The sequence below is a fragment of the Bubalus bubalis genome, chromosome 14 (genome assembly GCF_019923935.1).
Source record: "Bubalus bubalis isolate 160015118507 breed Murrah chromosome 14, NDDB_SH_1, whole genome shotgun sequence".
Classification (NCBI taxonomy): Eukaryota; Metazoa; Chordata; class Mammalia; order Artiodactyla; family Bovidae; genus Bubalus; species Bubalus bubalis.
In genome coordinates this window covers 25,887,722-25,915,029 of record NC_059170.1, presented here as the reverse complement: position 1 = coordinate 25,915,029, position 27,308 = coordinate 25,887,722, and the positions used below count along the sequence as shown (strand labels likewise).

The following is a 27,308-nucleotide window of genomic DNA, read 5'->3' as shown; positions in this document are numbered from 1 at the left end:
ACACGTAAGCGGCTACTTCTCCTGCAGCCCATCAGGATGGAAGGTTTCTTTAATGTCTTGTGTTCATTGTTCAGATGTGTCCAACCCTTTGCAACCCCATGGACTGTAGGCCGCCAGACTCCACTGTCCATGGGATTTTCCAGGCAAGAATACTGGAGTGGGTTGTTATTCCCTTCTACAGGGGATCTTCCTGACCCACGGATTGAACCTGGGTCTCCTGCATTGCAGGCAGATTCTTTACTGTTTGAGCCACCAGGGAAGCCCTTGGAGAGCAGAACTGACAGTGGACAGAGCCAGCGGCTGACAAGCAAGCTGGGGGCTGTAGTTCTAGTCCAGAATCAAGGTGAGCGCACAGGAAGAGGTGGTTGTTTCTTTCACATTGTTCAATGGGCTCTGAAAATACTGCATTGCCCTGAGCATGGGGCAACCTCCAAGGACTGAAAGCCTAGCTGGCCCAGGGGACCACCTGCAATCAGCTTATACATCCATGTGTACAGACCCTGGGGTGTACCCAAAGATAGATGCCTGGTGCACCCCATCCCCCGATGGCACCTCCCAGCAGGCACACATGGGTGAGAGTTAGCACTGAGTTAACACAGAACCATCCTGGCCTTTGAGAAGAAATACAGTCCTGGCTTTGAGTAATACTGGCAAACACTACCCCTGAAATTTTCAGATTAGCAGGGCAGGAGGACTTCAAAGAAGTTCAAGTCTCTGGGAGCCCGTGTGTAAGAATTACTTCTAAACAAGGCACATGTAACTAGGTTTCCTTGAAGATCTCCAGTGCTTCTTGGTGTGTACACAAAGCATACATTTTTCTAAGAAATGTAATTATCTGCCGTTTTTGTATGAAAGTCAAAGTGTTAGTCACTCAGTCATGTCTGACGTTTTGTGACACCATGGCTGCAGCCCACCAGGCTCCTCTGTCCATGGGACAGTGGGTAGCATATTGATGGGTCCCCTTGAAAGCATTCATCAGACAGACAGACTCCCCAACACTAAGGCCAAGGCCTCAGCACACAACAAACAGTCATCGGTCCCCAACAGTCACAGAGCAGGCCAGGCTCCCCTGAAACATGGACGCACTTGAGGAAAACAGGCAGCCCATCATTAAAATTACTACTAGGATAACAGAGTGTTCTTGAATCTGATGATTGCTTTATTGTACAAAAAGTTTCCAGTAACAGTAAATTAGTTTTCTAAAAAGGACAAAAAAAAAGTTGTTTTGGATAGAAGCGCTTCACTAATTGCTTTATTTAAGCACACACACACAAAAGTCTTATCTGACCAATTAGGTTGGAAGGTTTTTATTACCTTTAAGAAGCCATTAGCTAGGATAAAACACTGAAAGCACTTGTGTCAAAACAAATAAATAATGCTCTCTCAATTAGCAGAGACTGTGGTAAATTCGTTCGAGATGAACGCAGCTTCACACCCAGGGCCAGCAAGTCAGCACCTCCCCCACCCCAAATTAATAAAACAAGAGACAGCAGTGCTCAGTCCCCATCTTGGGAAAGATGGGTCCCCTTCCAGCCCCAGTCAACAGAGCCGCGCAGGCCACGTCACAGCGGGCAGCAGCGAGGGCCGAGCCAGGAAGAGCCACCTTTGCCACCAGAGCCATAGGCGAGACAAGGAGAGAGAGGAGGACCCTTGGGTGCCAGGACACTAATCACTAACCTCCCCTTCCAGCCCGCCTGCTGTTGATCTGTCCCCAAGAGGCGGCAACAGAACAGGAGTGTTTGGTGGAGCCTGGCAAGTTGGAACACGTGCTCCAGCTGCTGCTGGCCTGGGGACACGGTGATGGCAGCGGATGGCTGGGCTTCAGCTGGTGCTGCTGGGTATCCAGTCAGAGGGGGGCAGCTGTCCGGATCCCAAACAGGATCCTTCAAGCCATCCCTAGTCAGATTCATTATTTTACCCAAAGGAATTGGGTAAAAAATCCAACTAATTACCCTGTTCACTAAAAATAAATACAAATAAATAGTGATCCTTTCTTAAAGGATTACGTTCCTTCAAGAGTCAGTGAGCCTAAGCACTGGAAAAGCTCCCACCCACAATAACCCTTAACACCATCCCAGGCTGTCTAGGAGGGGAGCCCCTCATCTGGACAGCCCCCATCCTGGGAGCAGCTTGACTCCCTGAGCTCAAAACCACTGAGGCTAAAGAGCCCACAGCTGCTCTCAGGAACCAAGAAAGCCCCCCATCTCAGGGGCAATTGAGGAGGGGCTGGACCTCATTCCCGGCCTTCCTCCTTAGTAAGTAGCTGTCAGGGAATGCCATGCTACTTCCCGATATGCCAGGGATGCCTTTAGATCACCCCACGCCCACGTCAGGAACAGGGAACCAGGGACTGCCCGGCTTCATGAACCGCTTGGGATGGGAAGGCTGGGCAGTGGTCTGGGTTTTAAGCACATGACCTGTTTGGACAACTTGAATCTCGGGGTTTGAGTTTAAATTTCTGGAAATAACTTCAAAGTCAATTCTAGAGAGACAGGTTATGTGACTGGTCCAAATAAAACGTAGCACACTTAATGAGGTCATGCTCTTTTAAAACATTTTACAAGAGGTAAAAACAATGGAAAGCCATCAAAAATGACACAAAGACCATTAAAACTATACTGGTGTCTCAAGACCCGTTAAAACACGAACAACTTCAGGTTTCAAAGTTATCATCACTTTCCACACTACTCCACAGGTCCAGGAATATGTTTGAGCACCATATTGTAATAGGTAAGTGAACAACAAAGTCCTGCTTTGGAGACCCGGTTCATGCTCACACAAATGAGGGGTTTTCTGAGCCAAGATTTTCACAAACGGCAGGAATATGCCTACCTTCTGGGCATGTTCAATGGCAATGGAAGGGCCAATAAATCAAACCACTGGGGGAATATTTTACTTTGAAATGGAGTCATGTTTGGTTAATAATTTGAGACCCACTAATCCTAAATGGGGTGACCCATTTAGAATGGCCTCCATGTAAATTCACAGTCCATTAAATGGTGTCTGGCTTGAACAGGTCTTTATGTAGTTATTATATAAGTAATGGATTGAGCAAGGATGGCTGGGGACGGGCACGGGGACATACCGGCCAGCTCTGGTGACTTTTCCGACACTGCCGAGCGCCCTTTTAATGTGAGGTTCTTTCAAATCATCAACTCTTGCATTTGGCTGGTTCTGCTTAGTAACCCCTTTCGGTTTACAGGAGAAAATGCAGTGCACAAATCTGAGATGAGGAATACTCCATTTACAATTAATTTAAACTTATGAAGCTGTTTTAACTGGCCCATCTAAATGTGTTAATTAACATCAATGATAGTTTCTTATTTTTCACACTTTGTTACTCTGATCATTAACAGTGATGGAAAAGTTAAATTAAGTTAATGGGGAACGGATTATAAATTCTTAAAGGACTTCTCAGTTTGTTTTCAACTGGAAAATACATAGACAAAGATGAAGAGGCAATTTTGCCTCTACCCATAAATTTCTGGTACCAAATTTCTTGAAAACCAGATGGTTTAAAAAAATTTTTTCCAAAAATTCTTTTAACATGCTGCTCAAACATGATTGCTTAAAAAAAAAAGAGCATATACAGGTATGATACATCAACAGCGTGACGAGGCCTGTAAACGTTCAACTGATATTTTCTTTCTGGAAAAAAAAAAAACAAAAAAAAACCACCAAAGCGAGAACTCATCTCTATTCCGCAGCAGTATCCAAGGTCCTTCACGTCTTGACAATGAAGGAAAACAGATGCCCCTTCCCCTCGTGTGAGCATGACCGGGCCGAGGAGTCCATGGGACCGCCACCACCCCGGCTAGGCCGGGGCCGCACCTCTGCCAGAGCCCCTGGGTGCCGGGCCTCATGCCCGGGTCCACGCACCGCACACACCAGACCGATGCCGCTCAGCGAGACTTCACGCCGACGAGGACAACAGTGAGGACGATGATGATGACGAGCAATATCAGGATCACGAGCATCTTCCGGTTCTTCTTCTGATACTGCTCTGCCTACAGAAAGAGGAAGGAGAAAGGGTCATCATTTTCTCCAAAATCAAGTCTGCCTCGTTTCTGGTCCTAGCTTCTGGCTGTACCTGCACACCCAACACCTCTGCCACCGGCTCCATCATCACAATCACTGCCATTAACTCCTAGAGTTCAGTTGACTCCCATGACCCCGGAGTTCCCTACCTACAAGCTTCACGAAGCACCTGCTGGGGATCCACCATCACCTGAGGGCCGGGGGAGAAGTCTAAGGCTCTGCCTTCAGCTCCACACAGCCTGCCTCTCCTTACATCCCCCTCCACTGACCGCAAGGACCCACTCTTTCTATGGAAGCCTCTCACTTCCAGACATGGTTCTTTGGAGGAATGCACAGCTCCTTCATTGAGAAGTCAAATTTCTGGCTCCAATGACACCAGCCAGAAGGGAGAGAAGTGAGGGCCCCAGAGAAGCTCTTCTACCTCCTCTGAGTCTGCAAACAAGAAGAAATTCATCCATGGAAGTATTGAGTTGGCCAAAAAAGTTCATTCAGGTTTTTCCATAAGATGCTACAGGAAAACCCAAACAGACTTTTCCACCAACCCACCAGAAACAGGAAAGCTGCCCCATGGGGTCAGGTGCAGAAAGAACCCACCCAAGCTGAGTCATCCTGTGTGGCTAGTGACACACGCCTATTGGCAGAAACGTGACTCAGAGAAAGGAGAGGGGAGGAGAGAGTAGCGAAGGTGTCCCTGACCACATGCTGCTGCTGCTGCTAAGTCACTTCAGTCATGTCTGACTCTGTGGGACCCCACAGACAGCAGCCCACCAGGCTCCTCCATCCCTGGGATTCTCTAGGCAAGAACACTGGAGTGGGTTGCCAGTTCCTTCTCCAATGCATGAAAGTGAAAAGTGAAAGTGAAGTCGCTCAGTCATGTCCGACTCTTAGCGACCCCATGACTGCAGCCTACCAGGCTCCCCCTCCACCCATGGGATTTTCCAGGCAAGAGTACTGGAGTGGGGTGCCCCTGCCTTCCCCACCTGACCACATGGGGAGAGCACACTCCCCACACTTCTGTGGACGGCACTGCCTCATGGCAAAGGCGAGGGCGAAGGTGAAAGCGAAAGCGAGGAGACGGCTCGAGGGCAGCACCTGCTCAGAAGGTCCAGCCTCCCACACCCACTTCTGCATCCCCACCAACCTTCTGACCAGCAGCTCTGTGTCCTAAGTGAGCCCGCCCACCCACCAGGCCACTCATCCACAGGAGGAAACCTCAGGACACATTCACCCATCGGAAGAAGTGACTCCAAGGCCCTGCCAGCCTCAGATGAGCTGACCGCCAAGGCAATGGCCAGCCAAGCCAAAGAGAGGACAGTACGTGCTCACTCTTGTAGTCAGTAACCACCACTGAAGCTGACACCAGGTGATACACTTTAAAACCTCTCAAAATGATTTATAAAGTCAAACCTTAAACAAATTTTGTAGTTCCCACTAGATATGTACACCCCTGTGGAGAAAGCTTTTCCCCTTTATCTCTGTTGTATTACAAAACATGTTTTGCTAGTTTTTATTTAAGAAACTTCAAAACCGATGCATAATTCAACAGCATATGAAGGCCCAGATATTACAGAGTGAGAAACTAAAGTTAGCTTTCACATTTTTAATACATAAAATGTGGCAACCAAATGAACCGAATGCTTAAAAAAATTAAAAAGCCTCCTATGTCCACAAGGCAGACCTCCTCTTTCTCAGTGTCTGCTGGCGTCCCAACCCACTCCTGCCCTGCACGTGGTAACAAGCATATAGAAGAGGAAGGTGAGGGTTCCTGGTCAGACCTGTGTGAGGCCTCACCTTCCGTAAACCTGGCACCACGGCCAGGTACGGTCACCTCTCCCACAGGAAGCGACTGGTCTCAGAGAGATGACAAAGTACATTAGTGAATTGAGAAAATGACCATTACACATGGCTAGGAGTACTGCTGTCCATGAGGAGATGGACAGAATTTATTTCATCTGTGAAGTATTCCTCATTCCTTCTGAAGAAAACATGCAGTCAATTATATATGAGAGTCACTCAGCAGTGTACATACGTGTTTCTCGTGGTTGATTACAAGATTTTTAAGTATGTTTTCCGTTTATTTTTAACAAATATCATGAAAAACATTCTGGAGACAGCCATCGGATTATTAGCAAAGAATGAGAAAGCTAATACTCTCACTTCAACAGACTACTCTCTCCTCAAGGTGGTACACAGATATACTGTGGTAATTAAAAGAGAAAATTAGATTTTTATCTTCTCCAGAATGAATCCCCACCAGCAATTCATCAGAAAAGTATCACAACAAGGGAGGCCTGAGTCAGCAGCTACCAGCAGACAGAATGCACAACACTGATTTTAACAAATACCCACTCAAATCGATTCCCTAAAACAAGAGGGCCTAGCCAAGGAATAAAATATTTTCTAAAAGGAAGAAAACCCCGACTCTTTCAGAGTTTCCTGTCACAGAAAGGGGTTCTCAGTAACTTCAACTCTGCATGTGGGGTGCACTGGGATTCACTAACTGCAGGGAAATGGCCACAGCCCCCATGGTGGGCTCTGAATAATACGACAGGCTGCATTTTCACAGCCCCATCTCGAGCTGATGACAGACAAAAGTGCTGGGGACAGTTAAGACAGAAGACAAGCCTCGTATGAATTCTTGATATGGGAAAACAATTCTTCAAATTCTCAGCTACTGAAAGATATGCCATTACCTTGTGGAGCTGTTTCAAGCCGTCTTCAGTTTTGATACAGGACTGCTCAACATTATAGTCGATTCTATCGAGGACGGTACCCTGGGTGATAAATGACAGTCACAGACAATCAACAAGCGCAACTGGGAAAATGGAGCTTCAGAAACGAGAGATGCAGATTGCAGGCATTGGCATCCATGGGATTATCTGTTCTACTTGACTGTGGGGTAAAGGGACACCCTGTCAGCTCTGGAGTCCATCACCAAGCAGAGTGAGGTACTCAGTGGCAGAGTGCCGCCGTTAGCTGCAGGAAAGCCCAGCTCATGAGAAGAAAATACTGACAAATTGAGGTTTCTTTTTTGGGTTTAGCCACTACAGGATACTCCATATTCAGGCTTACTGGGGCTTTAAGAAATATATGGTTCAGTGGAAACAGGCTCTGAGTGGTGAAGGGCTTGCTTCTGTGCCCATCTGTGGCTTAAACTCACAGGTTCAAGGAAGCAGAGAAGGCCAGTTAAGCCGGGCCTGATTAGAATGAGGTCTGGAAACTTACTATCATGTCTGAGCATCTCCACACGCCTCCATGGGTCAGAGCAAACACGGCTAGCTCCAACACACCATGTAAAATCACACGTTCGCCTCCAGGAGAGTTTTGCTTGTAATTTTTTAATTGCTGGGTTCAAACAGGAAGAAGAGAACACCAGGCTCCATGGCAGGATGGGGCTCTGAACAGAAATGCGCTGCGTTGGGAGAGACGACAGCACGAACAGTTCCATGAGAGCCACGGGAGTAATTAACCTAACTAGATCTTCCACAGCCTTGTCTGCTCCAGTCTGCAGCTGGTTTCGGGGGATCAGGACCCAAATCCCCATTGGCAAGATAATAAAACACCCTAATCAGATTGTAACAGTGAACAAACAATCTAATTCTACTTGAGGGCTAGTGGTTCCAGTTGCCGTTACACAATAACCTGCCAAAATTAGATGGGAAAACTTATCCATCGTCACAATCACCGCTGAGCGTTGGCAGAGCCAGCCAGGCTCCCGGCACGGGGTGCTCCTGGGAGCAGCCCTGGGATGGAGGCAGAGAACGTGAGCACTGTCACGGACACCTGTTTCTTATCTAAAAAATAGTTTATTAGTATTTTTATGGGGCATGACAGCAGTCTGCATATAATTTGTACGCATATATACATACACACATACATAGTGAGTTGCAAAAATTCCCTGGAGTAGGAAACGGCAACCCACTCCCGTATTCTTGCCTGGGAGAATCCCATGGACACAGGAGCGTGGCAGGCTACAGTCCATGGGGTCACAAAGAGTCGGACATGACTGAGCACACACACTGTATATACACAGAAGGAATGGGTTACAACTGCTTTCCTGACAGAAGTGCAGAATTGAAAAGCCTGGGGAAGAATGAGGTATCAGGGCAGGAGAGCCCACTGACGAGGCAGGTAAATACACACACCTGTTCTACGATCATGGCTCCCAGGTCCCTAAATATCTCGTTCAGGTCGGAGATGGACTGCACGATCTGGCGAATCTCCCGCTCCCGCTCCTCCACCAGCAGCGTGTTCTGCTCCACCAGCACTAGCTGCTCATCTGTAAAGCCCTAGCCAAACAAAAAGGACGAAATGTGCACATGAGATCTCTTCCCAAGAAAGTGATGGTGTACCATTTTAGATATAACTTAAAGAAAATAAAATTTGAAACTATTTCTATAGAGCACACAACACACAAGCACTTATTTTTCCCTAACAAGAAAGATCTCCCTGAATCAGCGGGCTCTAAAGCACCACCGGCCAAAGCGGGGGACACAGAGAACCCCTTGTCGGCAGCTGCCCCAGAGCCAAGTGGCAAAAGCACCAGGGAGAAGCCTGCATGTCTCAGGGTTCTTCCTGGGAGTGGGGTGTGCAGACTGCTTTCTAGAAGGTTCTGGAAGGCACCTGACAAGGTCTCCATGCAGTCTTTAGAAAGGAAGAAACAGTATGGCCCCCATGACTGTTCTCCCACCAGCTGAAAGCACTGGATGGATGTGCACGCCACGCAGTGCCAATCCAGCTGTGTCTCAGGGAAGCTAAAGGTCCACAAAGAGAAGGAAACAGCAGAGCGCACACGAGCAGCAGGTGGGTCTGTGGCCCTGACACGTACCCGGTCATACAGAGTATTATCCTCGCCATCGTCCATCAGCGGTACTGATGTAGCAAAAAAATGCTGGGATCTTTCCTCTCGATTCTTCATGCCTATCGTGGATAGGAATTCACTTTACTTGAATATGGAAACCATTCTGGTTACTGTTCCACCATTAAAAGGGGGCATCTAGAGTAAAACTCAACAGTCAAAACGGAGACATTCTTGGCCACTTTAGAAGAAGCCCTGCTCACCTCCAGCAGAGACGGGGGACAGTAAAGGACCACAACCATGCAACAGCAGGCAAGCATTCGGGGTTACTTAGGACAGAAATCACACTGCAAGTGTGAACAATTCACTGGATGCCAGGTAATGGCACTGCAACACCATCATCTGAAACTCTCTAAGTGAAGCAGAAACATTCAGCTGCTGTTAAAAACATTTAAAACATTAAGTATTTCTCTCTAAAAGTATCTCTGCTAAGAATTCCAAGTGGCCCTAATCAAATTTTAGAAGTAGTAAAATGAAAGCACAAACACAAATATGCCAGTTGTCAGGAGGGAGAACTAGCTTTTGGGGGAGCCTATGGGGATATCATTGATTACAATGGCAATACAGAAAAAGCCAGTTTATGGGTGCTCTGAATGAGGATGTAGCTGAAACCTGACTTTGCACTATTTGGGAAGGAAGGGAGGCTGGGAGAGAATGTGTCTGCTTTAACTATTCCCAAGTAAGGTGTTTAGACAGATAGGCAAATATAAAGCTTCAACATGATTACAACTATTTTTACCCATTTATCAGCAGCTCCCGCAAGCCTAACACGTAGAAAACTACATGTTTTCAATATGCTAGATTGATTTTCGAATACTTTAAACTTGACAAAAGAGTAAGTTTCTCTTTTGTTGTTTTAGAGGAGGACTGTCAATGCCCCATGGGGTGGCCTCAACTTGGATGTGGCTACCACTGGGGGCAGAAAGAGCTACTTTCTACCCCACGAAGTAAGAGGATATGCAAAGGCTAACCATGAAAAGCAAAGGACAAAACGGAGAACCAGCAGAAGAGGACACAAAACACAGAGTTGTCCTGTGACCTGAGCGCTGGGACGCTCGTCACTTGAGAGCCTGGTGCGGGTGGACACTCACGTCGGAGGTAGCTGGACTGTGCGTGCCGGAAGCTGGTGGACAGCTCCTGCAGGGCCTGGGCCAGCGAGGCCACCACGTTTCGGAGGAGCCGCTCCTCCTGCTCCGAGCAGGCCCGGCGGGCCCGGCTGGGCAGCGCCTGCACCGCACGCTGACACCTATGGAAGAGCTGGGAGGACAGGGGGCGCTCACAGTGGGCCGGGGGCCCTGAGGTGCCTGCATGCCGGAGTGAGACACACAGGGGCTCTGGCAGCACAGGCTGGCGCTGAGGATGGCTAGGAAATCGGAGCTGAGCCAGACCTGAACAGATGCTGCGTGTGCACATGCGTGTGCACTGCTCCTCACAGCCTTCTCATTTAATCCCGACAGCCACCCTAACTAAGAGGCAGGTGTTATTATTATCATTTCCATTTTACAGACGAGAACACTGGGGTCTGAGAAGTTAATGAGAAGTTAAATGAGAATCATATTACTGTTAATCGCTAAAAGCCAGGACCCAAATGCTCTTAACGCCCCACCAGGGCTTCCCCACGCATCATGCCCCATCTCTGTGCAGCAGCAACCCAGGAGGTGTAAACAAATGAAAAATGTAACTGCTTGTTTATAGACTAGTCACACTGTTTTTTTAAGATTTTTAAAGTATCTTTTAAAAAAAGTCTTTATTGAGTTTGTTACAATATCATTCCTGCTTTATGTTTTTGTTTTTTTTTTTGGCAAGGGGGCATGTGGGATCTTAGCTCCCCCAACCAGGGATGGAACCTGTGTCCCCTGTGTTGCAAGGCGGATTTTTAACCACTGGACCATCAGGGAAGTCCTGAGTCACATTATTTTAAAATTACTCAAGTTTAACATTTTACAAGAGACACTTCCAGGAGGCTGAGTTTCTCTGGGATATCAAGAGATTCAGTCTGGGCAACTGTTCCCCATCTGTTCAATTACAACTACCCTTTAACAAGAAAAAAATTTGCAAACTAGTATACAATAGAAGTTACACATCTTAAAATCAAATGATTGAACTCAATAATGCTCTGAATTTAATTTTCAGATCAATCCACAGTAGTATTTAAGAACAATCAAAAAACAGTCCCCACTCCTGCAGGACAAGGAGTGCAGATGCTGAAACCTGGAGGAGCTCAGGGCCTCCTGGATCCCTCTGTGAACTTCAAGCTGGGAAGCGAAACTCTAGGCCTCATTTAGCACTGTACCGTGGGCCGGCTTTTGAGAGGGTGAGGAGGCCGGGAGACCAAGTTCCCACCTGAGGACCCCTTTCCTGCTCACCTGGGTGATCTCCTGTGTGGTTATCTCAATGGCATGCTCCTGCTCGCTGCTGTCATCCAGGGTAGGTCGGTTTAAGTGCTGGTCATGAAGGCTGGCTAACTCCTTCATCTTCTGTTTAATCCGCCCAACATCATACTGTATCTAAACAAATGAAATCCCAGAGCTCTACTCTCTCCCTCCAAGTGTCTGGCTGCCTCTGAGACAACCAGCTACACGCAAGAGTATGGAGCTCAGTCTTCAGCCAATTCATAGTTGACTGAGCAACCTTTAATTCAAACCACCAGACATTCAAATACCACTCTTTCTGGTTACACAGTTCTTCAGTTTCTTTCTGTAATTCGGGTGTTGTTTAGTCACTAAGACAGGTCCGACTCTTTTGTGACCCATGGACTGTAGCGTGCCAGGCTCCGCTGTCCATGGGATCTCCCAGGAAAGAACACTGGTGTGGATATCCATTTCCTTCTCCAGGGGTTAATCTTCCCAACCCAGGGATCAAACCCGAGTCTCCTGCATTGGCAGGCAGATTCTTTACCACTGAGCCACCAGTTACTACTAAAACCAAAATCACAAGCATGCCCACAGACATACACACCTTTCTTGTGGTGTGTGACCTGAATAATTCTAAAGCCAACACACTTACAAGGACATGCATTCAAGTGCAGCCAAATCAATCTTTATGGCAGATACCTTAAAACATGTTAATGTCATAATTACCTCAATAAATAAGAGAGTGTGAAACGAACATTCCACTTACTTCATCCACTCCATCCACCCATTTAGGAGGGGACCGCTTTGTCACACCAATTGCGGCTTCTGGGTCCAAGCTAATGCCTGACACCAGAGCCATGCGATCATCAGCGAGCTACAAAGAAATAAAGGGACATTAAAAAATTATTCAAATTCAGTCCAGACAAGCACACTCTTACTCCCTTTTAAATGTCGCTCACTAAGACACAGAAATACAGGAGCAAATGCACTTGCCTGGATTACAAACTTGCTTTCGATACTGCTAGGATATGGAACTGTTTTCCTACCTCCACGCACCACTTCCTAATTTCCTTGGACATACTTGTGAATATGAATTTGACTTGATCTGGCTATGAAAATGTAACGAAAAAGTCAACAAGAGATCCTTAAAAGAAAAACCTTAGTATTGTACTATGATGGGGTGGCATGAAACTCAGCAATTCATTTGATCAGACACATTAAAAAAGAAAATATTCTAGGCTATAAATGGAACGAATGCAAACATTTCAAGGTTTACTTACAGACACTTAGCTTATTTCGTAAATAGGGCTGATCCAGTTATCTTAGTCACAAGATCATTAACCAGGTTTAAAACGTGTGAAAGAGCTGCCTAAAACAGTCCGCAAATTATCTACCATTTGGCAAAAGCAATCCTTAAAATCTCAAGGAAATCTTACACTGTCACTCCCTTTCTTTGTTTAAATGTCCACAGGCAACATTTTCCCTTATTTTCAAATGATCTCCGTAGTACTTGTTTATTTTACCTATGTAATACACTGCCTTGGAAAGCTTTTAAGAATGGGAGGGAAATCACAGGTTTGGTGTGGTTAAACTGTTCTCTTGCCTGGAGGCAGTGAACAGCTGAAAGGATCTTGAGGTACCCCTCCAGAGTTCAGAATTTATAACGCCAGTTTCAAAAGATGCAAATGATGATCAGGAAATAATGGAAAACAGCATATAGAAGTCTGCTACAGGTAGGACTTTGTACGTTTTCTAAATCGCACTGCAGAACCGGGTAGAGAATGTATACTGCTTTTCTTCACCACTCCCTGCATTTATCTAAATTTATTTTTTCACTCATTCAGCAAATAGTTTTTTTTTTCTTCTAACAATAAAGGAACAAGGCAAAATTTTTAACATACTCAGATGAGGATAAAAGGGGGTAAAAAAAAAAAAAAAATCACACAAGGAAAAGCCTACATTAAAAGAATTCTTCAGGCAACAAGCCCTAAACCCGGAACAGGGAGATTACAGCAAAATTCCTAAAAGCACACTGGAGTCTTGCATCGGGCTCTGTCACAGCGGGGGAGGCGCTGCCCCTACTGGCTCAGGGGGGGCGTCTGACGCAATGACCACGCTGAAGGGACCAGCCGCCCCAGCAGTGCTCCCTGGGCATATGAATCGTAATCAGGCCCAGCGCCTTCCGCAGTGGCGTGGACCCTGCAGGGCCAGTGTCATTTCAGGTCCTGAACAAATGGTGCGTCACCCCACCTGCGCTATCGGGGCTCTGCGTCTGTGCTGTGTAATTCTCAACCACAGCCACCTTGTTTGTTTTTAAGAGTTCACTAATAGGAATTTTACCTTCCTTTTATTATTTTAACCCTCACACAAGCTAGGTGAGCTAGGGGCTATTATTCCAATCTATAAATGAGGAAATTGAAACCCAGAAAAGTTAACTAGCTTGCCCAAGGTCACAAAGCTATTATGTGAAAGATTAAAACCTGGGTTGGCTGACTCCGGAAGCCCCAGTCACCCCACCAGCTGCCAATCACTTTGGCAGGCCCATGAAATACAACTGCAATTTGCTAAGAAAATGTTATCAGGATAACAAGCCCTCACCTTCAAACAGCAACAACACAAGACACAGTCCTCGGATCCATTTCCCACCAGCAACACCAGGGACCACAGGATAGGCTCGGCTGAGCACAGAGGCATGGACACACTGGCCTCTCTCGAGTTCTGCAGACACAGCCCCCCACCCCACACACAGCTGTGTACTCCTCAAAACTGCCCCCAAAGCCACCGAGAGCTGTGCAGTCTTGGAGTGGGCACAATGACCAAACCAAAAGGGACCAACCATAGACCAGCACCCAGCACCTGCTGGCTGGACAGCAGGCACTGGACACAGAGCTGCTGCCTACCTGGAGCAGAACTTAAACCTCCAGCTGTTCCCACAAAGCGACATCTGTGGGTCACTGAGTTTCCACTGCGCCAGCTGGTCATCTAACACACTGCCTGTTCCTGTTACACCATTTCTCAGTAAAATGATGGTAGTCATTTGTTTTATTAAGAGATGCTAAACTCACAATTTTGTACTGTTGTGACTGTTAACCAAAATACACTAAACCAAAAAAGATACAGAGGGTTTACCTAAGTTTATCTGCACAGTAGTAACTACTATCAATTTCTCTGAAACAAGTGAGAAATTTTTATAAATCACATATGAAGTCAGTTGAAGTGGATTCAACTCTTTTTTAAGCAGTACTTGGTTTTACATAATAGACCTGTGCCCCCCAAAAATGCAGGTAAAAGAGCGCACACACACACCCTCTTCAGGCGTCCCAAGGAAGCTTGCTGGGGACCAAGGGGAGAGATGACTCCCCAGCTAGCCAGCCCCAGCTTTCCCACAGGCTGTATCAGGATTGTGCCAATGAGACAGAATAGCTGATTCTCTAAGACTAAAAACTTTAAACAGGGAATAATTTGTCCCCTTTATGATACCATCTATAGCAAGAGTTTATCATGATTAAGAAAGGCAGCCTTACAAGAAACGTGTCATTTATTTGATTGGAATCAGCTTTTAATACGTATCACAGTATGTACCATTTTTAAAAAAAAATAGACTGTTTTAGGAAGGGAAAAATCTAACGGAAGGTAACCGTCAATTAAAACTGGGAACAAAGATGAACATTAAAAAAATACATTTTAAATGCAAAACAATCACCCTTTCAACTTCAGAAACCTCACTTCCCATTTCAACGTTTTCTCATTTTTAAGATCCAAAATATGTCTGTTTCCAAGCTGCCATCCAAGTCAACTCAGGCCTTAAAAAGCTGTCAGGTTTTTCACTCACTTTACTTGCTGCTCTTCCATTCCATGTCCCCCCAATGAAGAGACGATGATGGTCACTAAAGCTTTTCTAAATGAACTTATGCTTCTGAAGTAAAAAAAAAAAAAAAAATTTCCATGTTTTTTGAATAACAAAATAATATATAAATAAAATTGTACTCCTGAGAATTAAGAATTTAAGAATTCTTATTTGTAACTCATGACTTCTAAGAACTATAGGGTGTGTGACCCCACCCCAGAGTCACCCAGCTCAACTGCATCAGTGCAGGAAAATTCCAATGGTTGCTCACAATGGCACGCCCACTGGCTTCTTGTTGAGTTCATCAAAGTTATCTATGCCCTTGGTCCACTTCAGACATCGACAACTGTCCCTTTAAAGAACACCAGACAGCACGGACAAGTGCTTGATCTATGGACAGAAAACACACACACACACACACACACACACACACACGCACGCACGACACTGTCTTATAAATCTTGCTGTTCCAACTATACAGCCTTCTTCCTCTTATAAAACCCGACCTTTATGAGAAGTCTGATTTAGTGTTCCATAAGATTAAGGCTATGCAAAGCCTCTGGAGAGATTAGAAAAGTCAAATATATCCACACACACATGCACACTCATCTAAAAAAAAAATAAACTAAGTTCAGTCATAATGCACTGGTAATAAGAACCAGTACTGACAATTCTGGATCGTTTGCGGCAAGTCCAGACAGGAAGTTGGCAAACACCGCCTGGCGGCTCTGGTTTCCACCTGAGACAAGGTGGGCACGTACATGGTGTAGTCAAGTCACTGTGCTCAAATGGCTAACAGACATTTAAGGCTGAAGAAACCTCCTTCCTTGGAGGAAGTGAAGAAGCATGTTATATAAAAGAGTTGGGCTATCAGCACCACAGTTTTTTCTTTCTGATCTGTGATCGTTTTAAAATAGTGTTTACCTTTTCTGATTATGAAACAATAAATGTTCAAGATAGTCATTTCTTTATGTGTGCAAAAAATACAGAATTAAAAATTCTGACAACCACACCACCCAGACAAAATGTTGCTAGGTTCACTAACCTTCCTTCCCCCCCCTCAACTCTCATAAACAAACTTAAAAAAAAAAAAAAAGTAGGAAGCAACAACTGCACGCATCATAGGTTATGGACTGAACCCCCACTTTCAGCCCAAGACAGACCTGCAGAGAAGACGGCGCCCTGTTCCTCAAACACCGATACCAAGGGGCTGAGGCTTCCCTTCTCAATGCTGCCCCCAGCAGGGGGACCAGGGAGCAGCCCATGCTGGCTGGCCCCACGCTCCAGCCACTTCACCCTGCCCTTCCCAGGCTATGTGGTTTGGGAACCTGATGCTTACATCTTGTAATTTTAAAAATCATTCCTTCTATGAATTTAAAAAGCCAACAATTTGGGAGATGACTCTGTCATAGGTGGGGAGTAGATGAGATCAAGGCCAGGAGAGTGACGGGGGTGGTGTTCTCCCGGGGCACCCCTTACTTGTTTCTGGAGAAGAACAGAGCCTGGTATCCCCAGGGTACAGCTGATTTTCAAGGTGATTTGAGAAGGAGAAATGACAAACCCATGTGGCCACCATGACACAGTCAGGACAGCGTGCTTGGGCCTCACCGACACAGGGATGGCCTCCATCTGACCCACGTCGGGGGCAACTGGAAGCCCGAATGCACCCTGGCAAAGCTGGGACTCTGGACGCTGTTCACAACACGGCCCCGCTTCTTTCTCTGCACCGGGCACGCAGTCGTAATAAACACACACTCATAATTAAGTGCGTGAGTCAACACTAAATGCAATGAATTAATGAAGTAAATATAAGACACGTCATGTACAATTCACTTCGTAACTGATGTGCTGATTCTGGATGAAGGACAAGAAGGGGAAGTGAGCGGATGGCGGGCTGAGGGGCCATGCGGCCCCAGAATGGACAGGCTGGGCCTCGGGGCATGTGGCCGGAAAGGTGGCTCTCACTCTGGGTCTCTGCTCCAGAATGTGGCAGAGAGAACTTGGGGTGGGGCGGGGGGAGCCAGTGTCTGGAACTTGCTGCCTGAAGAGGAAGTAGGAGAGCCTGGAAATAGGTTCAGACGGCGGAGCCCTCAGGAAAGATGACCCTGATGAGCCGAGTGGGAGAAGTGTTCAAACTTAGGCCACTGTGACTGTTTCCCAGCACCGCCCCCCTCAACCCCAACCAGGGCACACTTTTTTTTGGGGGCCACAGGTTCCACGTTTCCAAACCATTCAGTAAGGGCAGCACCCATTCCTAGATGGATGGGTTTGGTTTTCAATACTAATTGGTTCTTAATGACTCAAGCAATAGACGCGCATGGTTTAAAACTATCTGCCCGACCTAAGAAAAGGGCTGGCAGTTTCCCTTCCACCCCAGACTTCCTGGAAGTTATCCATTGTCAACAGCTTCTTGTGTCTCTTTTCAAAAATCTCCCAAGTACTCACAAGCCTGAATGTGAGTTATTTTTCTTAAAAAAAAAAAAAAAATAAATAAATAAAACATAAATAATTTTTTTTAAAAAGAGTGGGAATTGCAGTATCCATCATTATACATCAGGCTTCTTCCCACGTGGCCTTGCATCTGGGAGCTCACTGCCCCGCAGGCCTGAGACAGGCTGGAGCCTCTCACAGGCGCAGCACAGGGAGCAAGTGAGGCTGCACACTTCAGGCAACCAGCTCCCCAGGAAGGGTCTTCAGGCTGTGTCCCATCTGCAGTTATTACCAACAAGTAAGGGACCCACTGGTTTCAAAGACAGTGAGTGGGTCTAACCCCACCTCACAGTTCATACTTCCAAATTAAAACAAAAGCCAAGGACACCCTCCCACCCCCAATTTTAAAAGGGCCCTTTTCAAAACGTATATCCTGAGGAAAAGTATTTCCAACCCCTTCCTGGCTGAAACAGATAATAGAAAACACAAAGCCAACCATCACAGTTCAATCTCTTTTTTCCTCCACGCTTTATTAGCATGACTGGAATAAAGTGCTGTGAACACGTACCCTCTCCATCTTCCGGGAGAATTGCTAATAAGTAATGAAAAGGCCAAAATCGTGCTGCTAGGAAGGGGGCCACGTAACCATTAGTCAGCCAGCACGACCCAAGGGTCACTAGCTCCATACCAGTGACACCTCAGCAGACAGCTCAACAGGTCTGGTGGCTCTGGGGCCGGCTTCCTGAGGGCTTCTGCCAGACATCACGTCCTCCTGCACCACCACCACCCCGCCCCCACGACACCCCTGCACAGCCTGGGGAGCCAAGGGAGCTTCGTGCATCATCTGAAAACAATCTGGCTGATTTTAAGTGGGAGAACGCGTTCAACCTTTACTGCCTCCAGAGTTGAGACACTTTCCCAAGAGTAGCAGATACTGTTACCAAGCCCTTCTCTAAATCGTCAATTCACCTGGTGTGAAAACACAGTAAATGAATCCTAAGGATTAAACTGTAAAACACAACAAGGAGAAGTAATCATGACAAATGCTAAAATATGTGTAAACTCTGTTAGCATTTTACATATAACCAAAGATTTCAAGAGAAACAGGCATTAATTGTATATACTGACAGTCAAAAATATTGAAAACACAATACCTCATCCAGCTCCTGAAGAGATATGTTGTTGCCATCAGCCCATCCAGTTAGGGACAGCGGGGGGCAAAAAAAAACAAAGGATGGGGACGGACAGACAGACAGACAGATAAGGGATGGTCAGTTGAGAAAACACTGAGATTTCAAGCAACTCTAAAGTTGACTAAAAATACAGATCTACTAATCAAAGCTTTTAAAAAATCTCCCCCTTCTAATTCTTGCTTTAAAAAAAAAGCTATATCAATATTTAATTTACTGTGTTTTTTACTTTCATTTACTGTGCTTGTTCTGGTAAGAGAGGTAGGAATCAAACAATAAACAGCTGTAAAAATTAAAATACAATAGAAACAAATAAAACATACTTGTTTTAAATGCAATAAAATATAATGGTATTTCTATTTCACAAATGTCAAATAGCATATACAATATTCTAAATTTCCCTTAGGAAGATAAGAGAGCAAAGCTAAAACATAATTTCACTGTGTCAAATAAAAGTAAATTTTAGCACGTAAATCAGCACTGCAAATGCAGCAAAATCAGAACGTGAACAGCCCACAAGAATTGTCTATGGCTGTATTCAGATGATATTTGAGTGACCACATATGTAAGGGCTCTGCAAATTAAATCCCGCAGACACGGCTTCCTCCGTGGCAATAAGCAAGCCGAGAAACCACTTGTCCCCGGAGAGAGACACAGGTGGTACAAGAAAAGAAAAACTCTCCCCATTTGCTTGGCATATATTATAAGTCTAGGAGGCACACTGTTATTATAAGGCTATTATTTAAAAAAGTAAAACAAAACAAAAAGGGGAGTTTTTTTTTTTAAGAGGAGCAGAAAGGAAGAAGCATCGGCAGGCAGAAGATTAAGTTTCAATTTAAAAGGAAAGGATCTTTTTACAATCAACGTGGAACTCTATTTTCTGAACAGATCTTTACTAATGGTAGATAATGTGAACAAATAGGTCCTTTTTTTTTTTAACAGTATTGATCACTGAAATACTTAGTGGTGAATTTCAATAATCAACTGTGTTGATTTTTTTTTTATCCTGAGCAGTAAATTTAGAAAATAAAAAAACATAACTTCCTTATTTAAAAATTAATAGTGCAAATGAAACTGGTCTATCAGGGCCAAAATACTATTAAACAGTGACAGTAATAACAGTGTAACCACACAACATTCCTCCGTGTAAAAATTCAATTAGCTGACATTATAGGAAGCTGAAAGGCCCCTTCATTCCTTCTACAATTTGCCATGAGAGCAAGAACTGTATTTCTGTGTATACCCTGCCATGACAGTAGTTCTATAAGATGCTAATAGAGGAGATAGTGTCAAATGGAAATCTGATTTAATTACCTTTTACTTTAATAAAAGAAAAACCTCCTTTTTTTAAAAAAAAAAGCTAACATTTCAGCACGAAAGCATTGAGGTGTTTTTATTAGTAATACAAGACACAGGGCAAAACCTCTAATTCGGTATCTCAACCTGCACATCTACCCATTTTGCAGGGGTTCCTTGGCGTCTAATCTTTGGATAAAATATTACTGCAAACCCTGGTTAAGATCTCTGCTGCACAGGAGCCTGGCCTCTTGGATTATTAATGAAGCACACAGCCTGATCTCTCAGTTTCTGCAATTATTAGTTGACAAGAGGTGAAATCAGAATCTTGGGTATATTTTTCTTTTTTTCTTTTACAAATAAGAAAATCAAGTTTTAGAATATATAAATTCATTTCCCCAAAGGCACAGGGCTGAGATTCAGACAGACCCAGGTGTTCAGGCCTCTTTCTACCCCACCTTCCAGCCTCTCTACTTTTACCAGCTCTTCAGGGAGTTACTAGTGATAGGCAGCTACTACCACATCAGGAACTAGATTCAGGAGATCATCTTTTTGAAGCGCATCAATCCCTCCGACTTTGCTACTTAAAATTAGCAGGTTTCGAAACTCCCCCTGCCACCAATTCACCAGGAAACTTTGTCAAGACCTGAATTAAAACATTTAGAATTACCATCAGGAAAAACCAAAACAGAGCCAAAGAAAAACACGATACTACACATCATCACCTTCTAAATCTTTATAATGTCTAAATCTAGGCTTCTGACCTGCCAATGGCGTGCAATCAAGCAAATACTGAAAACTCCAAGTAGCATGTGGAATTTAAGGTCTAAAGAACTTTCTACATAAAACTGAAAAATAAGTGGAAACCCATCTGTGTTTACTCAGGAAGTCTGGAAAAGTTGAGCAAAATGAGTTGGAAATACAGGTCTATGCTATAGTGATATTTACTTTATTTCCGTTACTGCCAAAATAAAAGTTTGCTTCACTTTCATCCAACAAAGTACCCTTATGCTCAAGTAAGCCTCTCTGCTCAAATGGAATCTTTAGAAGCAGAAAAGCAAATAGATCTAAAGAGAAATATACAATGATTTCATATTTGGATTCTAAAGACAGGGGACTAATTTTCCAACAGACTCGGCATGGACTAAAACTTAGAATCTTCAATGTGCAAGTTAAAATGGACTGGCGTGATTGTAAAGTGAGATAAAGAAAGATGTTATAGTAAAAAAAATATATATGTATATATGTGTGTATATATATTCTTTTAAATGGGTTCCTCCTTTCTCCGGGACCTGCAGCACATGTCTGGGAAAAGCTGCCAGCACGCCTGTGGCCCACTAGGTAGCAGAGGCTCAGAGCCAGGCCTGCCTGCGTTCCTATCCCAGCTCCCTGGCTCGTCCGGTGGGCACCACTGAGCAAGTTTCCTAACTCCTTGAAACCTCAGTTTCTGGATCTGTATCAAGAGAAAAAAACAGCAGCACCTGTGTGATGGAGCTCTATGAGGACTAAGTGAGGCTACACGTGCAGAAGGACAAGCCCCAAGCCAGGCACATAGTGAGCGCTCAATAAATCTTGGGCTAGTATCACTGTCAAGACTGAAGAAGGACTTCAGATTTCTTATAAACATATTTAACCTTCAGTCTTCCCCCACAAAACACACCATGTATTTTATTAAAAATAATGTGCTACTTTCAAACTAATCTAAGACCAATTAACTTCAGCTTCCATTTATAGATCGTGTATTATTTTAAAGCAGAGAATAGATTAGGCAAAGTAGCTCAAGTCCCCTCATAAGATCTGTTTCCAGGGATGAAAGGGAATCACACAGGCCACATAACACCTCATCAGATCAGAAGAGCAACCTAGCATCTACCTGTCATTCGTTTAAGACTTTACACATTTTTTTTTTTTGAGTGACTATTTAACACTATAAATTCTTAGCTTCCTAAAGCTAAGCTGCCTGTAACTTTTTGAATGAGGTGTTGCCTTAAAACCTGCACTTGGCAGATGGAATGTCAAAGCTACTTCTCCACAGTACTGGAGCTACTTTTGAGGATTTTTGCGGTAACATCTGGCTGGTGGACAGGGCAATGCTGTTGACTATGATTTCCTCCTTTTCAAATTAAAGCTAAGACTGCAAGGCTTGGTTAGGAGAAACAATGCATTAAAAGAGAATTTGAGAAAGCACTGCTGAATCCACAGGACTACTTACTAGAAATCTCCCCTAACTCAAACCCTCAATTTACAAATCAGGCAAAAGATGTCAGAAGAGATTAAAAGCTTGCCCAGAGACCTGCATTCTGAGCCAGCCAGAGTGTGACTTGGCCCTAAATCCCCAGGTTTGGAGTCCAGTGCTCTTCCCTGTATTTCATGCTGCCCTGAGGCACAACCGTGATGGGGCATCTGAAACTGAGGCCAAAGCAGAATGAATGGGAAATGGCAACAGCTGCATTTTGCTGAGAGTCTAAAAAAAAAAAAAAAAAAAAATCAAACCCCTGGCCTTTCACAATTAGTTTTACTAATATCAACACAATGGAGACCACAATTAAGTAGAATTTTGTTCAGTTCTGGGCGCTGAACTTTAAAATGCCCACAGGAAAAAACCAGAAAACTAGACTTCATGCATAGGCAAGAAACTTAACCTCCCTGCCTGAGCCAGGACTGCTGAGCTAGAGAAAGGTCCCGGGCACAAGCAAGCTGCAGGGTTATCTGTCCTGCAGGAGGAGGAAAGGGCTTCCTGTGTCAGACCCTAGGGGCCGGGGGCCAGGGCCAGGGATCACAGGATGCAAGACACTGACAGATGGGGTTCACGGAGGCAAGCGCTTTTTGGTAGTAATTGAGGTGGGGGTGACGCCTGCTGGAATTTCCTATCCCCATCACAGAATGCAGTCAAGGCAAGCAGGCAGAGGGGTTATCACAGAGGGGATGTTGGGTCAAATGACCTTTAGGTCCCCCCTGGCCCTTGGGACTTTGTTTTGTCACTGCATATCCTCCTTCAATTCCTGCTTAGCTGTGACATATTTGCCTGAAGCATGCAAAAACCTGTTTTAGTGTGCATTTATAGGTGCACACAATGAACCACACCACCCTCAACCACCAACTTCTAGTTTTTTCCTCCAACAGGGATGTAAAAAAAAAAAAAAGCCTGTTTAATTTTTCTGAAGAATACAGTTTTATGTGAGCTTTGTTTTGAGGTGTGTCATATATACATTCATGCACAAATGCCACTTTACAATCAATTTCCACAGCTTTCACCCAAATGAGGTGAAAATTCAGGCTTAAAACTGAAAAAAAAAAAGAAAAAAATTAATGTGATCTATTTCTAATTGTGAGATAATTTGCCCACCCCAATATCAACTTCTACAGCCTTTTCTTCTAACTAGAAAGTAGAAATTTCAGTTTATTTTTTAATTAAGTTAGACACTAGAGCCTTGTTACTTCTTTTTTAATTACCTGAGTTTTAGTAAATATATACAAATTGTATTTTAATTGTCTTACTTGTGTTTTCAACATGACAGGTATTTATTTTTTAAGTTTTTATTTATGCTTTTTCAAACACCCAGAAAAGTATGTAAAATGAAACAGCCTCCCCTGAAATACTCATCAGTAGACTTAACAATTAGTAAGTAACACTCTGCCTTATTTGTTTCCTTTGTGTGTGGGGGGGATTATGATTAAATATATAAAGTAAGTGATATTTGGACATTTCAATAGTAAACATTTCAGTAGATCTCACTAATAAGTCTAATAAATTTATTGAATTTTAATTAATTTCTTAATATCACCTAAAACCCAGTCAAATTTGACAGCATTAATTTTGATTTGCTACAAGATTTTGAAAATTTACAACTCAGAAACGACGTTTTTAAATTTGTATGAGCTAGATATGCAGTTAAAAATATTATTTAATAAAGTTTTTAAAAATTGTGTTAGACACGGCTTTTCCCCCAAAATGTTTACAACATTTTTTCAGCTTGCAGAAAAGCTGAAAAATATTGTACCCTCTATGTAGTCATGCTGTCTTGCCATATTTATTTCTGTGTGTAAATGCAGAAATGGTTTCTGTAGAATTAATTGCAAGCAAGCTGAAAATATAATAATTTACCCCTAAACACTTCAGAAATCTATGACATGCCATGTATTTTTAATGCACACGATAAAAATATATAAACATGTGACTTATTTAATTCTAAATTAGGCAAACTATGTTTGTTTAATTGCAAAACCTATTTTCAGATAATCTGAATTGACTACAAGGATTTTTTAATAAGGATATTTTAAAAGATCTGATTTTTATAAGCATTTGAGAAAATTTTTAAATAGTCAAACCAATATATGTAAAATTTTCAATGGTATATTATGTAGAAAATATTTTTTAGTGTTCTGAATTAGGTATGTATTTTTAGTTTGACTTAGAAATCTATTTTTGAGAAAATGTCTGAGTTAGCTAAATATACCTGTACATTTTCTGACATATCTGTTTTTCCAACTTGTACACATGAGCTATATATTTTAAATTATATGACTTAGTTTATATATATATTTAAAATTGCCTAAGAAATCCATTTAAAAAATAGGTTTTACTTAGAGATGCACTTTTAAAAAGCTGCCGGCTTGGACATCAGGTTTTTAAACTGTCTGACCAAATGGTTAACAACGACAACAAAAAAGCCTCACGTTATCCTATGGTGTAGTGTATTTGAACGTTATATGATTAAAAATTTTAAAGCAAACGTTTTAAAATCAGTTAAAAACTAATATTTTAGAAATATTAACATGAGTTCTAGTTGTTTTTTTTTCCTTTCAAGGTAGCATAAAATCAAGCCATTTGAAGAACATGGAATTTTTACATCTTAGCAAAACTAAGGTTCCACTAAGGATTGTTTTTTTCCCCACTGAATTTCTACTCCCTATTTCTTAGTTTATTTCAGAAAATTCTTTTCAAAATTAGCGCTGGAATTAGCCTGTTTTCAATTTTGCACTTAGTATAATACCTTTTTTTTTTTTTCAGTTTACAAATGTAAAAAATCTTCAAATTCTCAAGTAACTGAAAACCTACACACACTCAGTTGGTCCCTGTTTTCTATGCTTTTTGATTTAAGTTTACTGTGATTTTATTCCTAAAGCTGTTCACACAGTTTACAATAGCTTTTCTACATAAGCAAGATGGACAAATACATTTTTCTTTTGTGATTAACAAAAAGGAAAAACTGTCTTTGTAGGTGCTCTGTCAATAATCAAGACAGATGGCCATTTTTTGGTGTGAAGCATTTAGATCAAGTCATAAAAAATTTAAAAAGAATATAATCCGTAACAGGTGAAGTAAGTGTGAGAGCCCCAAAACTGCTTATGTCAAGCATAACCTCCAAGAATCCAGTCTTGGAGTGATTTTACTCTCCCCCCAATGCTGCTTCTATTCAAACCCAACCTGTCTACAGGCAGGAGCCCCCCCATTACAAATTAGTATCATAACTTTTCAATTTAGGCTACCCAGAGCTCATCATCACCCTTTGTTTAGACCATCTACACCCACTTCCTTGTTCAACAGAGCAGGAGACTGAGGTTTGGACGGGGAAAGTAGCCCTTTATCACAAACAAACAGGAAAACAACAGTCATCCTTCCAGGCCCTCCCTGTAAGAGATTCTACAGCTGGGCTAAAGAAAGGTTCAGGTTAATTAAATCAAAACCGTGGGCTATTTGGGGGGTTAATTTTCACATACACATTACGTTCGTTTTAAAAAGTTCCTATGGAAGAAAAAGCTTAATTTCCTGTCTGGGAAATAGAAAACGAAGAAGCAAGCACCTTACAGCCTCACAAACAAGAACCCCCATGAAAAACAGCAAAGCAATTATTCACAGAGAACACGGGCACACAGAGGGCTGCGAGGCCATTAAACCCCCCCCCCCCCCCCAGCCACCAAAAAAAAAAAAAAAAAACCCCAACTCCTTCCTCTCTAGGGAGGAGGGCATCGTTCATTTGCAAGGATTTGGATCTGCCAGCCTGCAAACCGACCATCAGAACCAAAGTGAGGCTGTCTGCGGGGGCGGACGGGGGAAGGAGGGGGGGCGCTTAAAACAAAACGGAACAAAAAGGCTTCAGGAAAAAAAGCCTCCAAATCTCAGTGCTAAAACATATGTAAATTGGAGGCGCCGGTCGCGCGGGGACAACCCGGGGGGTGGAAGGGGGAGGAAGGAGAGGGATGCGGAAGTGAAGAGAGCGTGCAAGGCAGAGGTGGAGCAGGATCTAGATGCTTCTTCCCCAGCCAGGGTTATCGAAGCTCGCAGACCCCAGCCAATAGACCCCGCACTTCCATGCTAGTCTTATCTTCTTTTTTAAACAGAGAGACAGACACAGACAGACAGACAGGCAGAGCCGCAGTGCACACAGGGCGTGTGTCGGAGGCCGCCTGGAGACTCACCGCAGCAATGCTACGTGAATGCAGAGGGCTGGAGGTGGTGTGACTACTCACTTGCTCGGCTAACAGCTGCCGGTTTTGGATGGAATTATTCCGCAACAACAAGAAAGCGTCGGTTAAACGCCTCGTGGCCATGTCTCACCCTTTGTGACCCCCAGCTCAGGGGCCCCCCGCCCACTTAAGAGTCCAGGTTTATTCACTTTCTTTCTCTTGGCCTGGTCTGGTCCCCTTCGCAGGCCTGCAGCCAAGCAGGTGCTGCTCTGTGCTTCCTCCAAGCGCAAAGACCCCTCCCCAGATGACACCTCGGCTTTCCAATTGTCTGACTCCCCCTACCCAGGGCCTGCCTCCGATCTCTAAGCACTCAAATCCCCCCAATCCTTGCGTTGCTAGCCAACTTCCCAGAGACCCCTCCCCAATCCAACCTTGGATCTACAAGCGTCTAACTGGCCAATCCGGCTTTGGACTGGAAGACTCGAAAGCCCCCTACCACATCAGTCTCTGACACCCCCTAGGGCCCGAGCCTTCTATGTCTGACTTGGCTCACACGCGTCTGGGCCGTGCTTTCAGGCTTGCCTCTGGCTCAGTTTGCCCTCCAGAGGCCTGAGAGGCCTGCTTGAGGCCCCCCTTTGGACAACCGAGCCAGGCCTGGGCCCTGAACGCCTGCTGCTTCCTGCTGGGGCCTGGTCTGAGCCCTATAAGGCCGGGGCCCCGACCTCCTGACCCCTTCCCTTTATGGGTGGCCTGGTCCTCCACTGCCTCAGCAGGCTGCCGGCCTCCAGGAGGGCAGCAGAGCCTGCCTTCACGGCCTCCTCACTCTTCTTCGGCTCCCTCCATCCCGGGATCTGACTTCTGCTCAGCCCCTGGGCCGTTTCCGTGCT

The 27,308-nt window shown here is 44.3% G+C and overlaps 1 protein-coding gene and 1 long non-coding RNA gene across 12 annotated transcripts; one reads left to right on the top strand and one right to left on the bottom strand.

The window, feature by feature from the left end:
- Nucleotides 1-1,136: 1,136 nt before the first annotated feature.
- STX16 (syntaxin 16) lies at nt 1,137-27,308 on the bottom strand. 11 transcript variants are annotated; one of them, XR_326704.3, is made up of 11 exons: nt 26,485-27,307; nt 22,307-22,477; nt 18,682-18,693; nt 12,017-12,124; nt 11,263-11,403; nt 9,988-10,153; nt 8,867-8,958; nt 8,184-8,327; nt 7,264-7,450; nt 6,732-6,812; nt 1,137-4,007 (listed from the first exon to the last, which is right to left on the bottom strand). XR_326704.3 is itself a non-coding variant. In XM_006049032.3 (9 exons), exons 1-9 carry the CDS (start codon nt 26,563-26,565, stop codon nt 3,903-3,905), a joined length of 981 nt encoding a protein of 326 aa, XP_006049094.1. In that variant the 5' UTR covers nt 26,566-27,303; the 3' UTR covers nt 1,137-3,902. The 11 variants fall into 11 exon arrangements, 4 of the variants coding, with proteins under 4 accessions (XP_006049094.1, XP_006049096.1, XP_006049095.1 ...); XR_326707.3 differs by having other exon boundaries at nt 22,307-22,422; XR_326705.3 differs by having other exon boundaries at nt 26,434-26,572.
- LOC123329190 lies at nt 25,550-26,529 on the top strand. The gene is made up of 3 exons (XR_006544500.1): nt 25,550-25,647; nt 25,973-26,040; nt 26,356-26,529. It is a non-coding gene; the product is annotated as an uncharacterized LOC123329190 (long non-coding RNA).

Excerpts from the sequence above, each read along its gene's own strand:
- STX16 (XM_006049032.3), bottom strand. The coding sequence starts at position 26,565 with ATGGCCACGAGGCGTTTAACCGACGCTTTCTTGTTGTTGCGGAATAAT. Across the intron at positions 10,154-11,262 it reads CCACACAGGAGATCACCCAG|CTCTTCCATAGGTGTCAGCG; the intron begins GTGAGCAGGAAA and ends CTGTCCTCCCAG. Across the intron at positions 8,328-8,866 it reads ATAATACTCTGTATGACCGG|GGCTTTACAGATGAGCAGCT; the intron begins GTACGTGTCAGG and ends TTGTTTGGCTAG.